This window comes from Macaca mulatta, chromosome 6 (assembly GCF_049350105.2).
Source record: "Macaca mulatta isolate MMU2019108-1 chromosome 6, T2T-MMU8v2.0, whole genome shotgun sequence".
NCBI lineage: Eukaryota > Metazoa > Chordata > Mammalia > Primates > Cercopithecidae > Macaca > Macaca mulatta.
The window spans coordinates 17055080-17072638 of NC_133411.1; the positions used below are offsets into that span (position 1 = coordinate 17055080).

The 17559-nt window shown below is 39.6% G+C and overlaps 1 protein-coding gene across 1 annotated transcript in view; it reads left to right on the forward strand.

Moving 5' to 3' along the window:
- The window catches only part of FBXL7 (F-box and leucine rich repeat protein 7), a 433174-nt gene that overhangs the window by 109488 nt on the left and 306127 nt on the right, over nt 1-17559 (forward strand). The window contains 1 exon segment of the mRNA NM_001266740.1: nt 2469-2558. Within this exon segment, the coding sequence (NP_001253669.1) occupies nt 2469-2558 (90 nt within the window).

The following is a 17559-nucleotide window of genomic DNA, read 5'->3' on the forward strand; positions in this document are numbered from 1 at the left end:
CAAAGGGAATAACAGATTTGTTGAGAGCCTAAGTCCCAATGAGCAATGGGCGATAGTGAGAGGAAATGATGGCCGTGTTTCTGAGTTCCCTGATACTCACATCGGTAATATCACCTGAGCCATTTCCTCCTCAAGTGATATTAAACATCAGCCTGGATTGTTCCGTGACTTTCATCATAAGCAAACAAAACTCCAAAGTCTGAGGAGTTCTACTCTGTATGAATTTAGATTGTAAGCTTATGCTACTTAGCTAGAGTTCTGTACTGTCTTAGTCCATTCAGGCTGCTATGACCAAACACCATAGATTGGGGGGCTTATAAACAACAGAAATGTATTTCTCACAGTTCTGGAGACAGATAAGTCAAAGATCAAGGTGCCGGCAGGTTTAGTGTCTGGTGAGGATGCACTTCCTGCTTTATAAATAGTCTTCTACTGTGTCCTCATGTGGCAGAAGGGCAAGGAAGCTCTGTGGGATGTCTCATAAGGGCACTAAGCAGAGTCCTCATGACCTAACCACTTCCCAAAGGCCCCACCTCCTTATGCCATCACCTTGGGCGTTAGGATTTCATCATGTGAATTCTGGAAGGACATAAACATTCAGTTCATTGCATTTACCATGGGGAAGAAAAGACTGTTGGAAAATGATGTTTCTCAGCTGCACGTAAGACTTTTGATCATCACTTGTGGAGCAAAAAGAATTCATCTGTGATATAACCAGTTGGTCATTAGCGATAGCTTTCTTTGTTTTGGTTTGGTTTGGTTTGGTTTTGAGACGGGCTCTCACTCCGTTGCCCAGGCTGGAGTGCAATGACACAATCTTGGCTCACTGCAATCTCCGCCTCCCGGGTTCAAGCGATTCTCCTGCTGCAGACTCCCGAGTAGCTAGGATTACAGGCACGTGCCCCCACGCCGGGCTAATTTTTCTATTTTTAGTAGAGATGGGGTTTCACGACGTTGGCCAGGCTAGTTTTGAACTTTTGACCTCAAGTGATCCACGCACCTCGGCCTCCCAAAGTGCTGGGATTACAGGCGCGAGCCACCGTGCCCGTCCAGCAATAGCTTTCTATTGCTGAATAAAAACATTACCACAAACTTAGCAGCTTAACATAGGAGCATTTATTATTCCACAGTTTCCTGGAATCAGAGTTCTGAGCCTACATTAGCTGGATCTTTTGTTTGGGTCTCACAGTGCTGCAGTGAAGCCATTGGCCAGGGCTGGGCTGTCCTCTGATGCTCACAGTCCTCTTCAGTGCTCACTTGGTTGTTGCCAGAACTCATTTTCTTGTAGCTGTAGAACTGACTGGGGGGCTTGCTGCTTCGAAGACAGCAGGAAGGGTCTCTCTCCTCCAGGCCGTCTTTTAAAGTATTCACCTAATTAGGTCAGGCCCACCCAGAATAATCTCCCTTGTCATTAATTCAGTTAACTTGTTAGGGACTTTACATCTGCAGAATGCCTTACCTTCACCACAGCCTATTGGTTAGAGGCCAGTCACAGGTTCAGCCCACTCTCAAGGTGGAGGAGATGATGCGGACCTGGATACCGTGAGGGCGTCTTAGGAGTCTTCCCACCACAGTCAGGAGGCTTCTCCATCACTGGGCAGTACAGTGTGGTTCATAGTTACAGACTTTCATGTGACATTTGAATTTGAAGAATGTTTAGTAATATTAATGTATATGACTATATTAAAGGTAGAAGGGTAGAAACTCAGCCTTGAACTAAGATTATTTAGACCAGGGCTTCTCACTCTTGGTACTATTGAAATTTGGGCTGGATAATTCTTTCTTGTGGGGACCGCCTTGTACATTCTAAGATGTTTAGCAACATGCTTGGCCTGTACCCACTAGATGCCAGTAGCACCTTCTGGCTCATTTGTGACAACCGAAAATGATATCAGATACTGCTAAATGTCCCCTTGAACAGAAAAATCATCTCCAGTTGAGAACCACTGTGTTAGAAAAATGAAATGTTTTTTGTTGTGTTTTGTTTTTGAAGAAGGACCTATTGAAGCAGGGGATTCGTTTTTTGATGTGATGCAGCTATTTGGAGTTAGCAGGCTCTTGCTCCTCTGATTATGCCTTATTCTTTGCTTATTTCCTTTATTGAAAAATGCATAATTTATAGTTGCAAATAAAAAATTAATGCAGGAGATGTGTTCCCCACATGTACTTTCTTATTCACATCTATGCCAAAAAGAGATTATGTTATCATATTTGACTATGTTTTATAATCTTGTCTGAGTTTATAGTCAAGCTATATTATAAGAGGACTTTACTTCTACTATAACATGGATCATATTTCCCAAAAGATATTTAATGCATAAGGCAAAAAAACGTAATAAACTCCATTCTTTGTATTATAGCTGCTTTCTTGGAAATTAGTGATATGGCTTGGTGTGGGACCGTGTAGAAGGCATGGTCCAGGTCTGAAATGACAAATCTCAAAAGCTGCTCATTCCTGTTTCTTCCAGGCAAAGGCAGCTCGAGCATCTCATCTGACGTGAGTTCAAGTACAGATCACACACCCACCAAAGCCCAGAAGAATGTGGCTACCAGCGAAGGTAGGCAGCTGGTCTTCATTATCTCTTTTTTTCTTCACAGGGCCGGCTATTTTTGGAAGAGAAATAAAGTGTGGGAGCATTAGTTCTATTCTCCTGAGTGGGAGCGTATGAGATCCTTAAAAATTAGAATGTTCAGAGTCTCCTAAGTTTTTTTGTTGCTGTTGCTGCACTGCAGTTACTGTTCATGAAAATCAATTTGATGGGATTCAGGTGCCTCAATTATAAGGCAAATGTTGTTGTTTTGTGAAAATGGAATAGGCTGAATTAGGGGAAAGCTTTACAGTATCATATACCTTGTCTTTCGGTATAAAAAATGGTATTATTTTAAAATCCTTGTGCTGCAGTTGAATATTCCTAGAGGAACTTGCAAAATAGGCACACCTGGAATTCAAGATTTTGACAGTGGGTTATCATAGTCATGTTATTTGTAGAACTTGAGTTAATCTCCAAAATTTGGGAGTAGGAAAAAAGGAGGTTTCTTGATTATTATTATTTAAAGAATATGTAAGAGGTCCTCCCTGTCAGGACAAAGATTGGTCGCAGTGATATTCTTGATGAACAATTTGTATGTGGTAATACATGTTAGAATTTCACTGCTTTTCAATATGGAAGCTTTGGAGTTACTACTTACTTGTTTGAGTGTGGAATTAATTGTTTCTATGGTAATTATTTAGTGGAAAATTGACCCAATTATAGAATCGGCTCTTTTGATTTAATGTTAAACATGATTAAATGACTTTCTGTCTGAAAATGAGTTCTTGCTAAACTAATTGTCAGATGAAAGTCCAGTTTAAACATCCATGCCATTGATAATGAGAGACCTTGAGCTGTCAGCTAATTTTCATGACACTGTGTAGTGCCTGTTTTCCTAAAGTGTGTGGGATGTTGTGGATGCACACTTGTAGTTTTTTGTTTCAGAGATTTAATTTCTGTTGGTCGTAATATTGGGCATGTACCCATGGGCTGACATTGGCCATCTGAGATCCGTGATTTCTATCTGCGTTATGATTTATGTATTGTAATTGTATGTGGTTTACATTTGCTGGTGTATGTCTTCTCTTTGATATGTTTTGTCTTAGTGTGCTTCAAGTAGCAAAGAATTAACTTCTCTGGGTTAATAGCTTTTATAACTGGATTATATTCTCCGTGCTTAAAACCTTAGCACTGTTTGATGCGTTTCCCCAACATCATAAGGCTTCAGATTGGAGTGTTCTCTTCAGTGTACGGAAGCACCAGGTAGCAATCCAGTTTTAATTTCCTGACTGTTAATTCAGGTATGGACATTAGATCATTAATGAAATTCAGTTAAGGTAATGTACAAATCTCGTTAACTGATTCTAGACATTTCTTTATTTATTTATTGAGACGGAATCTTGCTCTTTCGCCCAGTCTAGAGTGGAGTGCCGTGACACGATCTTGGCTCACTGCAACCCCTGCCTCCCAGGTTCAAGCGATTCTCCTGCCTACAGGCACCTGCCACCATACCCAGCTAATTTTTGTACTTTCAGTAGAGATGGAGTTTTACCATGTTGGCCAAACTCCATTGGCTGGTCTCAAACTCCTGACTTCAGGTGATCCACCCACCTCAGCCTCCCAAAGTGCCGGAATTACAGGCATGAGCCACCACACCCGACCTGACATTTACTTTTGAAGCTTTCATTCTTAGGAGCCATAGTGGAAATCATTTCAGTTTAATATAGTGCAATCCTCTCTAGTCAGAAATCTGTTTTGCAAGATTATCAATGTTTTCTACCATTATTTTACAGTCACGCTTGTCCCCATAATTTGTCTAATTTGAATGGTTATCCAAATAGAAAGTTAAAAGCAGGTTAAATAATCTGTGTTTTTAAAGATCTCTTATTTTTTCTCCTTTACAAATACAGAAAATACAAAACTACATGAGCTGTGTTGCAGGGGTTGCGGGAGGGTATTGTGGGACCTCATGCATTTAACAGTGTCTGCTTTTTATGCTTCCAAAGGGGGAAAAAAAACTCTGTAGGGACTTTAAATTTTCATTTTCTTGTGCCTTTCCCTTATGAGGAGGTGCAGGCCCAGCCAATGTTGTATACATTTTGTTACAGTGTATTTTGTGTTATTCTGAGGGTAGAATCAGTAGAGAAAAATAGGAAAATGTTATGTTCATATGGAACAGAGTTTTAAGCAACTGGGCTAAATTAGTGAGGAATTTCCTTCTAGCTTTTAAGTAGAAGAGCCTTGTCCCCATGAAAGATGCTGCCTATTCCCTTGCATAACTGAAAAATTTAAAAAGAAAGTATTAAGTTCTGCTATTTGTGTGTCTGAATCCTTTTTGCTGTAGTTTTTTTTAAATCAATTTAACATTAAAATATTTAAAAAATAGAATAGATGTGGGCACATATTACGTTAAAATGTATTTCAGGGATATTTGCAGGTATGATTAGTTTCCTCTCATCAGGCTGCTTTTTCAATATGGATCCAGAGTCGCCAGTGCTAATTTTCTCCACGCACAGGAGACAGAGTCCCAGGAGGAGACCATTCACGATGAGTGATTAGGGCAGCTTCTCTGACCTCCAGAGGGTGGATCTCAACTATGGTGCATAAGTTTCTTCTCACTGGGAAACGCCTAGGAAACCACTGAGGAAGAAGCAGAAGGCAAACACCGACTTCTCCCTCAGACTCTTAGCACTGGAAGAGATCTGAGTTACCCCAGATTACCGGCGGCCTATCCCGACGGGTCTATAGCAGCTTCGGTCTTTGCCTCCCCAGAAGAAAGAATTTGACTGAGGCACATAAAACAGAAAAAGAAACTGAGGCATGTTTCAGAGCAAGAATGGAAGTTTATTTATAAAAGCCTTAGAAAAGAAAGAAGGTGTGCTTGGAAGAGACCCAAGAGGGCACCTGAAGGTTAAAGAGAGAAGGTCATGTGCCCTGTTTAATGGGGATCCTGGGACTGTTATAAGCTCACCTCTTTCCCATGGTTTTTCCCTTCAGGTGGTCTTCCCGCATGTGCAGAGCCCTCCTTACCCTTGGGAACTGAGCATGTGCAGTGTGTTTAGGGAGTTGTATGCATGCCCATGCCCATCTGAGGATTTCTTCCTTTTTCCGGTGGAGTATACCCAGAAGATCATACTTTGCCATTTTTGTCTCTTAATATGCATGCCCAGGAAGCGGTTTCTCCCTGGAGTCTGCATTCAGTTAACAACGTTTAATATTAACCGGTGTGGGCCATCAGGAGCTTGTCTCTCTCTGGTTGTGGAATTACACTTTTTAAAAAGATGATGCCAAACCATCACTGACATTTCTAGTTGGGGTGGGGTGGGAAGCCTTCTCCTGCCCTGCTCATGCCTACCTAACTACCTGTAACAGGACTGCAGAGGAGCCAAGCTAAAACTGCTTCTTGGTTTCTCTTCCCGCTGTTTTCCAGAACTATGTTTAACCTTTGATGTTAAGAAAATATTGGATGTAATTGGCTTTCCAGGAGCCAGTTGATGATGGTTATTTTCTTCAATTCCTTGATGTTCTCATGATTTTTCACCTCTGGATTCACCAATATCACCTTCAGGGAGCACAGGCAAGATTCTTAGTTTAAAGGTCTGAATGATATTGATTTTTAAAAATGACATGTATTGTAAAGGATAATATTCAGTTTTCCTGCAGTCTTTGAAAACCATGGCTATACCTGCAATAGCCAGGTTGGAAGCATTTTGCAGAAGTGTTGGCCTTTTCCCTGATGGGATGGATAGGGAGGGTTCACATTGCTTCCCTGGTTGGTGGTGTATGTGTATGTGCATTTGTATCTGACATCTACATGGTAGCTAACCACACAGGTGTTGTCACTTAGTAGGAAACACATAGGTAACCAACTACTCCATGCAGTTGTGCTGGTAAATAAAGTGAGGACATGGGGATAGAGGAAACAGAAGGCCCTCACATAACCTCAGCTTCAGGTGGGAATGGGAATTAACTGTAAATGGACAGGAAGAATCTTACTGGGGAGATGACCATGTTCTGAAATTGGATAGTGATGATAGCAGCACACCTCAGTAAATTTAGTAAAAAGCATTGAATTAAAAAACACTCTTAAAAAAGAGTGTTGGGGCAGCTACCACTTCTGCATGATCTTTAGACTTATATCTGAGTCATCACAAACTATTCTTTTTTATTTATTATTTATTTATTTTTTTTGAGATAGAGTTTCACTCTTGTTGCCCAAGCTGGAATGCAATGGCGTGATCTTGGCTCACTGCAACCTCCTCCTCCCGGGTTCAAGTGATTCTCCTTCCTCAGCCTCTCAAGTAGCTGGGATTACAGACGTACGCCATCACGCCCAGCTAATTTTTTGTATTTTTAGTAGAAATGGAGTTTCACCATGTTAGCCAGGCTGCTCTCGAACGCCTGACCTTAGGTGATCCGCCCGCCTTGGCCTCCCAAAGTGCAGTTATTACAGGCGTGAACTACCACGCCCGGCCCGGAAACTATTCTTTGAAAATACTTCTTGCAGCTTTGGGGAGAGATGGGGCTAGCAGACCCATTCCGAGGGGAGGTCTGGCTGGTGCACAGAGCAGGGTTGCACGCTGGCCCCAAAACTTCTCAGATGTTCCAGATCTGGGGCGGAGCTGGCCTGAAACTCATAGTGAGTTCCTGGACTAGTGTTCCCAGCCCGGCACGTGGTGCCTGGTTAGAACTGACTCATCATAGTAAATTATTTCCCGGAAAGTTCTGGAAGAAATGTGAGATTGTAGAGTCATGGGTTTCCCAAACATTGGTTTTGTGTTTTTTTTCTTGGCTTTTCCTGCATAGTCTCTCACTTCAGCTCCGATTTTATGTGTTCTAGCACCCAACCCTAATGGTAAAGACATCGAATTTATCCACTCCAGTAAGTCTGTTTCTTTGCTAACGACTTATGATCTTCCTGTCTATCCAGTGTTCTAACTAATCCACTCTGGGTCGTAAGGCTGTTCCCCTAGGCACAGTGGGCACATTTTGGTTTTAATTCATGAGAGAATGGCATTTTTGATCCACTGGGAGTGTTCCATCCCAAAGTCTCATGCCAAAGTTCAGGGCATCTTAATTTTGAGACTCTAAAACCACAGCCCTTGTAAAGAATTGGCAGCGAGCAGGGCTTTCTCCCTGATAAGTGGTGTAGACGTTCTTTACAGCCTATTGTATTTCTTGTGACAGTTTAACTTTCTAATTTCCTGACACTGTGGGGGCGGGGGGGGGGTTGGGTTCAAGTATAGAAGGCTGGAAATTTTCCATTTTTCCCAACATAATCTACATTCCAACATTGTAAGACACAGCTTAATTCTTTCCAGTTGTGTTACTATTCTTTCTCTTTCGTATTGTTCAGTCTTTCTCATTCATGGGGTATTCTCTCCTATACTGGAAAGAGGGGCCTCTGACCTTCAGTTATGAAAGTCACATCCAGCCCATGGTTGGAATAGAGCACACAGCAGAGCTCGTTGGGTAGAACCAGTTGGATTAGGTTAATTAGGAAGAAGCTTCCTGAAAATAGCAAGCTGAGCCTCAGTTTCTTTCATAGAACTGAAAGGCATGAGCCTATGGCTCTACAGGCGGGCGGCTCAGTCTTTTCTGGAGCTGGGGGAAGGCAAAACTGTCAGTTTAAAGGTCAAATTTGATTGGCTGATGAAGAGTCGGCTTCGGCCAGCTGCTCTTTAAACAGGACACAAATTCAAATATTGAACCCGTTGACAGCACGGGTTATTCATATGATAGCTTGATTCTGCATATTGATTATCAAACCAGACAACCATGCAGCCAAAGGATTTTCAAAGTTACAAAGGGCCTTGTCAATTTTCAGATCCAATACACTCATTTTTACAAATACCTGTAGCACAGAGAAATGAAGGGATTTGTTTGTTTTCTTTTTATTTTTTGAGATGGAGTCTCACTCTGTCATCCAGGCTGGGGTGCAGTGGCATGATCTCGGCTCACTGCAATCTCTGCCTGTTGGGTTCAAGTGATTCTCCTGCTTCAACCTCCCTAGTAGTTGGGACTACAGGCATGTGCCACTGTTCCCTGCTAATTTTTATATTTTTAGTAGAGATGGGGTTTTGCCATGTTGGCTAGGCTGATCTCGAACTCATGACCTCAAGTGATGCCCCTGCCTTGGCCTCCCAAAGTGCTGGGATTACAGGCGTGAGCCAGCGTGCCCAGCAAGGGTTTGCTTATGATTACACACCTAATAACTGGTCAGGCAGGAGTTTGATGCAGCATTGTTTTGATCAAATTAGAAAAAACATAACCTTCGCTATTTAATTATCTTTTGCCTGCCTGAGTTCCAGCTGTCTGTTCTGAGCTGGTTGCAGAGCTGATGCAGGCTATTCAGAATAGTTTGAGAGAGGTTGTTAAGCCCAAATCCTTTGGCCCAAGATCATTATTCCCAGTAGGAGGAAAGGATCTGCTCCATAGGTAAAAGGTTCTTAACTTTCTTGAGTAGATTAGCTGGTTACCTAGGGTTGGAAACATTTATGTTTAAGTCAACTCATGATTTTATAATAGCCTTTCAGTAGATTCAGTTAATACTGCTTTGTGATATATTGTCTAAGTCCTTGCAAGAAAGTCACTTTAAATGTATCGTTGGAGGCTTGTGAAATTATTTGATTTCTAAAGAATTTATGGTGATATTTGTTCCATGGAATCTAGAATCACCAATTTGAAGTCATGAGTTCTCATGCTTTCAGTGCCCAAATTCGATCAATTCTAAGTAGGATTATTTTGAAAATGCCCAGACATCTGGCTTTGCTTTCATTCTGTTGTCTTCTTATCTTTATATTGTCTTCTTTCTACTTCTTCTTGAATATACTCTTCCAACAAAATTTACATGAATCATCTAGGAAAGTAAAAATGATGCTTCTTTTAACTGTAGTTGAATTCTGTTTCCCAAAAAGCCTTTTTAAACTCTACAACAAATTCAACAAACGTTTTTGGGACAATTATTATTGCAGGCTTTCGTGAGCATTATTGCATTCAGTATTGTTTCAACATTACACTTCTCTTCAGAAGAAGGCATAAATGTTTTCATTTTGCAGATAAAACCGGGAAACTCAGAAAGGACCAGTTGGGCTTAAGTGGCAAAGGTTATATCAGGGCTCAAGACTATGAGCCTCATAGATGTAAGATGTGTACTTAATGCTTATTCTGTCATTGTTAGCAAAACTACTGTGAATTTCATGCTAATCCTTTTTCTAAGTTCCTATCAAAGTATAGTTTGAATGTACTTAGGAGAAATGTGTTTTCCAATTTCAACTCATAATTGTGTTTAGCTTGTCAATATTATATGTGCAAATACCTTTGTGATCCATATAGTGTCTAGAAATTGACTTTAAATCCTTAGTTATTGCTATGGTTTGGATGTGGTTTGTCCCCACCAAAACTCATGTTGAAATTTGGCCTCCAATATGGCAGTGTTGAGAGGCGGGGCCTAATGGGCTGTGTTTGGGTCCTGGGGCAGATCCCTCATGATTACCTTCACGCCCTCTCTCAGGAGTGAGTTCTCTTGAAAATGGATTAGTTCCCATGAGAACAGATATTTTAACTGTTTTCCCATTTGTCCTGAGAATACTTGCCTACATTTGTTGCCGTAGCATTTACCCCAAGATAACTTTGCCACAAAATAGCTTTTGCTTTTATTATTATTTTCGCATCACTCTAGTGTATTGACTTTGGAAACAAAAGATAACATTCTATTTACAGGATTCTGTTTTTAGTAATGGTATTTACATTTACAAAATATAGTAATTCTTGATTGCCGAAAGTGTTAAATCCTAGAAAATGTAGCATTCCTACACGTCAAGTTAACATCGTTTTCGAGCAGTTGTTGGCCAAAGATTCATCTGATGAATTCAGTTTTTCTGAAATAGATGATTCTGATGATTCAGATGTTTCTGATGTTAGTTTTGTGTAGAAATAACTCCAAGAACAGTTTTTATATTTTATTTTCACATTGAAAATCAGTCAGATTTGCGTCAGCCTCAAAGAACGTGTTTATGTAAAATTAAATGAGTGCTGGCAGCGAGCTACATGTATTTTTTTTTTTTTCCTAAACGAGAAAAGCATTAAAAAGAGTCTGGCTTCTTGATCTCTCTCTCTTGCGTCCTCTCTTGCCACGTGATCTCTTTGCATATGCCCCCTCCCCTCCTGCTTTCTCCCATGAGTTGAAATATCCAGAGGTCCTCACCAGATAACAGCTGCCATTCAATTTTGGCCTTTTCGGTGACCAGAATTATGAGCCCAATAAGTCTCTTTTCTTTATAAATTACCCAGCCTTAGACATTCTGTTATAGCAAAACAAAATGGACTAAGACAGTTACGGAAGGCAAACAGTATTCTAAGCTGCCTTCATACTTGAACTGTTGAAGTTTAGTCTGCAGGTTACCAGAACTGTACTCGTAACACATGGCAGTCAGACTTAGTAAAATTAATATGTATTGGCCGGGCGCGGTGGCTCAAGCCTGTAATCCCAGCACTTTGGGAGGCCGAGACGGGCGGATCACGAGGTCAGGAGATCGAGACCATCCTGGCTAACACAGTGAAACCCCGTCTCTACTAAAAAATACAAAAAACTAGCCGGGCGAGGTGGTGGGCGCCTGTAGTCCCAGCTACTCGGGAGGCTGAGGCAGGAGAATGGCGTAGACCCGGGAGGCGGAGCTTGCAGTGAGCTGAGATCCGGCCACTGCACTCCAGCCTGGGCAACAGAGCGAGACTCCGTCTCCAAAAAAAAAAAAAAAAAAAAAAAAAAAAAAAAATTAATATGTATTTATATAGGATCTAAAGTATATGTAATAAAAAATTACCGAATAGTTATTTTACTGATTTTCCCTTTGAAAAACCTGAGCCATGGACTGGACACAGTGACTCACACCTGTAATCCCAGCAATTTTGGAAGCCAAGGTGGGCAGATCACTTGAGGTCAGGAGTTTGAGACCAGCTTGGCCAACACGGTGAAACCCTGTCTTGACTACAAATACAAAAAATTAGCTGAGTGTGGTGGTGTGCGTCTGTAATTTCAGCTATTCAGGTGGCTGAGGCCCCAGAATCCCTTGAACCCAGGAGGCAGAGATTGCAGGGAGCCAACATCGCACCACTGCACACCAGCACCTCACACCTGGGTGATGGAGTGAGACTCTTGTCTCAAAAAAACCAACCAGCCAACCAGACAAACAAACAAAAACAAACCAAAACAAAAACCCAACTGAGCCATGGAATTTTTCTTTAATTGGAAATATGTGAAAGTGGAAGATATTAATTTCAGCAGGTACCTTAGGAGACTGTAAATACACCTTGAAGCTGTCTATTATAATAGAATGAAATTCAATCTATGACACCAAAAAAAAAAAAAAGAGTAAAAACATGTAACACAGGAATGGGAATAAAAAGCAAAGAATGAGAGAAAGAAAATGATGCTGAAGAAATCTCTTAAAAATAGTTCTCAAATGACAACTATTGCGTGGGGGTCCTTAAGGAGAGGAAGATATTCTGAAGTCAGAAATGTGGTATTACGAGCTTTTAGTTTGTGTAAGAGGAAGGTGATGACTGATTTTTATAAAGATTTGTTTTCGTCTTTAAAAATTACCTTTTAAACTTAACTATCTTTGGAATTCTCAGGATCATTTAGGAAAGCTTTGCAAGACTTTTAGCCTTTGAAGCTTAATGTGTTTTGGTGATTCAATGAGCAGTTCACTGCTTCATGACCAAGTTTCTTTTATTGTTTAAGCTACTGCCCAATTATAAGTTAGGTAACTTTCGAAAAACTGCACCACTTACATCTGGTGATTTGAGCATGTTAATGTCTCGGTGTGTCCAATTTAATAAAGAAGTCAAATTTGCATCCAAGAGTCTTTTAAGCAGTGGAAAGCTCATCATCTCAGTGTCCAGAAAATTGGTATGTAAGCCTACAAATGTACAATAAAATGCTAAATACTATTTCAGACGCAAGTAATAAGTTTAATTTCTTGAGGGAATTATCTTCCAAAATGCATCATCCAGAATGGCCAGAATATCATATGATAGTCTTAGAAGAAAATTAGTTGTGTGTGTGTGTGTGTGTGTGTGTGTGTGTGTGTGTGTGTATGCCATGCACTTAAGGAAATTGTAAAGTAATATTTAATTGAGATGTCCAGAGCTCTTAGTGCCTTTATGCAGATTTTAGAGAGAGACAGGTTTAGGTATTTACTATTTTAATTCCATGTCCAAAATAATTCTACTAATTTGCCATTTCCAAAAAAGCACCAAAAAAGTAATCAGTATATTTCAGCCATAGACCTTATGGTTCCTCTAAGTACATCTAAGTATATTTGTAACGAAAGCTTGCATCATTCCTAAGATTTTTTTATCAGTAATTTCAGTATCTTAATTCAGTGGGAACTTATTAAAGAATATATTCAAATACATGTATGTAGTCTCTTATGGAGAGCACACAATATGTCAGTCAGGGGTCACCAACTGGTAGCACAGAGGATGATTCTTTCCCTTAGATGTGGTTTCTTCTCTTTAAATAATTTTCAAAAATGATTCTGGGTTTAATCGTGATTTTGGTGGAGCATGCACCCTACTATGCCCGAATCCCCGCCATTCCCAATTGTCTTAAACAAACTTTCATCTAAATGTTTCTGTTAGCTGTTTGGCTCCTGAGGGAATTTGATTTTATGGCAAGATCTACTACTTCCAGAACTGTAGCAATTACTGGGGCAAGTAAACACTTGTGTAGCAGTTAAATAGCCATTCAGGGCGGGATAAAATTATGTCCCAACAGGTGGTCTAAAGCAGAAGGGAGTGGGTGTGGGTTGGAAGAATCGGGACACCCTCATGGAAGCCTGGGACCTGGCTTTTTGCTGTGTGAGTAGTCAGTGGAAGCATGGAGAGGAAGATAGTATGATGTGTTAGGGTGTGAAGAGCCGGGAGAAATCTCACTGGGTCCATGTAGGGAAAATGGAAGCTTCAAAACAACCACCTCCACGGCAACAATGAATAGGCTCACGAAGTGCGTTAAAGTACAGTCTTTAACTAAAACATGCGGTTACAGATTGCGTGGCCACAACATTCTTTGTACTAGGGTTTCAATGGAGCCCATATTTTTGGTGATGTCAGTGACAAATGGGCCATTCTGTACTGACGACCTTTCTGTAGTGTACTGGGGAGGTTTCACACTGAAGCACCATCTTCTGAACTCTTCTACGGGGAAGAGAGATTATAGAGGAACTTGGGTTCCAACATTTTAGGACAAATAATCTGATATTGGAAATATTTGCCCTTTACATGGACACAGCTTGACCTTAACAATCTAGTTAACGTGTCTGTTTACTTCCTCTTTGACTAGGAAATAACTTCTGGTGGATAAACTAACTTCCTCAGGAAGTCCCCAACTTCCCTAGGCTGTTAGACTAATTAACAAATCAGCAGAGAGAAGCACTTTAGTTGTAAAGGGTATCTTTGCATTCTATATACTTAAAAAAAGGTAGCAAGTCCACACCATGGAGGGAATAATATACAAGTAGTTTAAAAATTGCTTGTAAATCATTTAGAGATGGTTGAAGAATTGTAAGGGATGAAGTCTATGGGAATTAGGTGGCAACATAGTTAATTATTTTTTATATATATATATAAAAAATAATATATATATAAAATAATATATAATATTTTATATATATAAAACAAAGAAACTTTCTGTTGTTTATAATGGCTACTGTTTTTCAAGATGGGGTGGGGCACCTGTTACACTGAGGGACACTTATTCTTCTAAATAATGAGACACGTTTGGTTATGTGAATATTCAGATGTGGGCTATAGAAAACCAGATTTCTCTGCCCAGTAGAGAAATTCTGAGCTGCAAAGCAAGAAGGCGTAGGAGGTATCCAGGAGAGTGAAGAAGGAGATGGACCTAAAGAAGATGGATGGTGGAGCAAAGATGTTTCCAGTATCTTGAGGGTAGTGGCCCATAAGGTGACATGTTCCTGTGTCCCTGAAAATCTTTAGTCAAGTCTGTGAAACTCACAACATGCTGGGTGGGCATGGATTTACTGTGGAAATCAGTTTAGGGCTGGATTTTGAGATTGTTCGTTTGCCTTTTGTGTCATCACCTGACTTTCACAGACACAACTAAAACCAACTTCTGAAGAATCCATCCATTAACACATCCTTAATATTCAATATGAACACATTTAAGCATGCTGAATTATGCTTTTTCTTCCATCATACATAGCAATATTTTCTATAATGTTAATTTATGTAATCCATATTAACTGTTCTCTTTTGAGTATAATTTTGAACTTACATTATTCCCATTATTAAAAATTACTATTCTTTTTGTTGCTTGGCTTTTTACAGCTTCTTCTGTGGATAACTTTTAAGCTTCTCCTCTGAACCTCCAACATTATATTTCCTGCTGTAAAACCACCCTTCCTTTTGGCCATAAAAGAATGCTCTAGACCCACCCTAGATATATTTTTCTGCTGAAGACAGAATCAGTTATGTCCTCAGAGCATCTGGGTTCTTTTAGTAGGGAAATATGGACCAGGCACATTGGCTCATGCATGTAATCCCTGTACTTTGGGAGGCTGAGGTGGGAACTGCTGGTCTTGAGGCCAGGAGTTCAAGACCAGCCTGGGCAACACCTCTACAAAAAAAATTGAGAAAATTAGCTGAGTGTGGTGGCACACACCTGTTGTCCCAGCTACTCAGGAGACTGAAACATGAGGATCTCTTGAGCCCAGGAGTTTGAGGCTGTAGTGAGCTATGATTGCACCACTGCACTTCACCTTGGGAAACAGAGTGAGATCCATACTCAGAAGAAACAGAAATATACATGAGACATAAGTATGGGAGTCAAGCAAAGGGTTCCTGCTGCGGGCTCACATTTAGTAAAGTTAGAGCTGGATAATATGTGCTGATTTAAGGAAGCAGTATACATTGATTTTATCAATTTCTAATATTGGGTATCATAAATTCTTATATGACACTTTTATTCTTTTATTATGAAGCTTTGTGGGTACAAGGCTTTCTACTACTCAGAAACCAAACATATAACTTACACTGGGTCTTCCTTACTAGATCTGCAAATATGCCCAGACATGCACGATCCACAGCAATGCCAGTGCTAGGCCACAGCCCAATCAGCATATCCCTGCATGAGAGGTCTGTGTGTGCTTCCTGCGATGCCTCCATGGTATCATTCCTGCACTTGGTTGAAATCTTTTGAGGATGGAATTGCGTTTTATTCAGCTCTGTATTCCTGGCGGCTACTGGAGTATTTGTCATTTAATAAACATTTGATAAATATTTATTGAATGGATGAATGCATTTTTATTCAAGATTTTAAGATGGAATAACCCTCTTGATTAGCTTTTCCCACTATAATCATAAAGACTATGACCTCAAAAGCTATGCAATATCAAGATAATATATGAGAGATGTGGTTACTTTTTATAAAAAAAAAACTTAATGTTACTGCTTATGGAAACTTGAGATACACCATGGGAATATTTGGCAGTTGTTTACTCTTAGTTGTCTTTTGTGTTAAGGGAACAAACAACTTTAAGCAGAACAGATACTTTGAAAGGAAGGTGGAACAGAAGATACCATTTCTATTTTACATTGTCATTTAACATTTTAAAAGCAAAAGACAATTTATTGTCTACGAACTGTCTGTAGCTCTATAAACAGTTCCTCTCAGAAATGTTTTTAACATTCCAGATAACCAAATGAGATATATTTAGAAATCTAAAATTCTAGGGCTACTCAGCCCTCCCACATTAATTTCAAAGGCAGAAGAAAAATATTATTCCTTCCTCAGCAATTTAATTTTAAATCCTTTCTCAGTGTCTTTTAACCTCAATACATTTAATTGTTTTAATTCTTCATCTGCTGATATCTCAAAGTAGCAAATTAGAGCTTATGGTTTTTTAACTGATGAAATTGGAGAAGTAACTTTCATTTTACTGGCATAAAATGTGGCTGAATTGGTTAGTTTAATATGTGTGCTCAGATTTTTTTTTTTTTTTTTGGTTCACTGATTTGTTATAGAGAAAAAGTTAAAAGAAACATTCTTAGAGAAGAAAATAATACTATTCTTTCCTTGTTTTATTTTTAGCATTATCCTAGAACCAACCTTGGCTTCAGATTATCTTTTGCAAGTTATATTCTGTTTCTTAGAAACTGGGACAATGTAAAGCTCATGTTTTGTTTAGCTGGATTGGAACTGGACAGGGATGAAATTGGGAAATGAATTCATCAAATCTCAGAAATTTACAAAGGTCTAAATCTGGTTAATGGATGCATCAAAAAATGAAGTAGGAGGTTGAATTCATCGTTTAATCTGGATGAGAAAACAAAAGCTGTGAGACAAAAATTTAGAGATTTTTTTAACTCTCATTTATGTGTGATACAAGTAATTTTTTCTCTGTAAACAAGGAATAATAAAATTACCTACTTCCTGTGTTTTTTTGTGAGGATTGAATTAATAAATTATATCTAGTCCTTTTCCGTATGCATTTAGCTCATTTACTTTTATAACCTAATCACAGCTACTTCATGTAAACGGTGTATCTTTAACTTGTTCAGTGAGTAGACTTCATTCCCATGGCAAAGTCTTCCTTAAATGAATTCAACACAATTCCTATTGAAATCCCAACAGGGTTTTCATGTTGAAACTTAACCAAATTTACTTTCTTTACCTGGAATAATAAATCCAACATCTATCAGTACTTAGCCTATATGGACACTGAATTCAATTCAGTTATATATGTATGACATTATATATGTTGAATTTTATGTGTATGTTGAATTCATTTGTAAAATGATACATGTACGTGTGAGGATGTCCAGAACAATTTTGAAGTGAGAAATGAGAATAACATTTCCTTAGTGTCGTGAAAATATATTATACATTTATTAAATATTGAAGAAGTGTGGGCTGGGCGTGGTGGCTCATGCCTGTAATCCCAGCACTTTGGGAAGCTGAGGTAGGTGGATCACCTGAGGTCAGAAGTTCGAGACCAGACTGGCC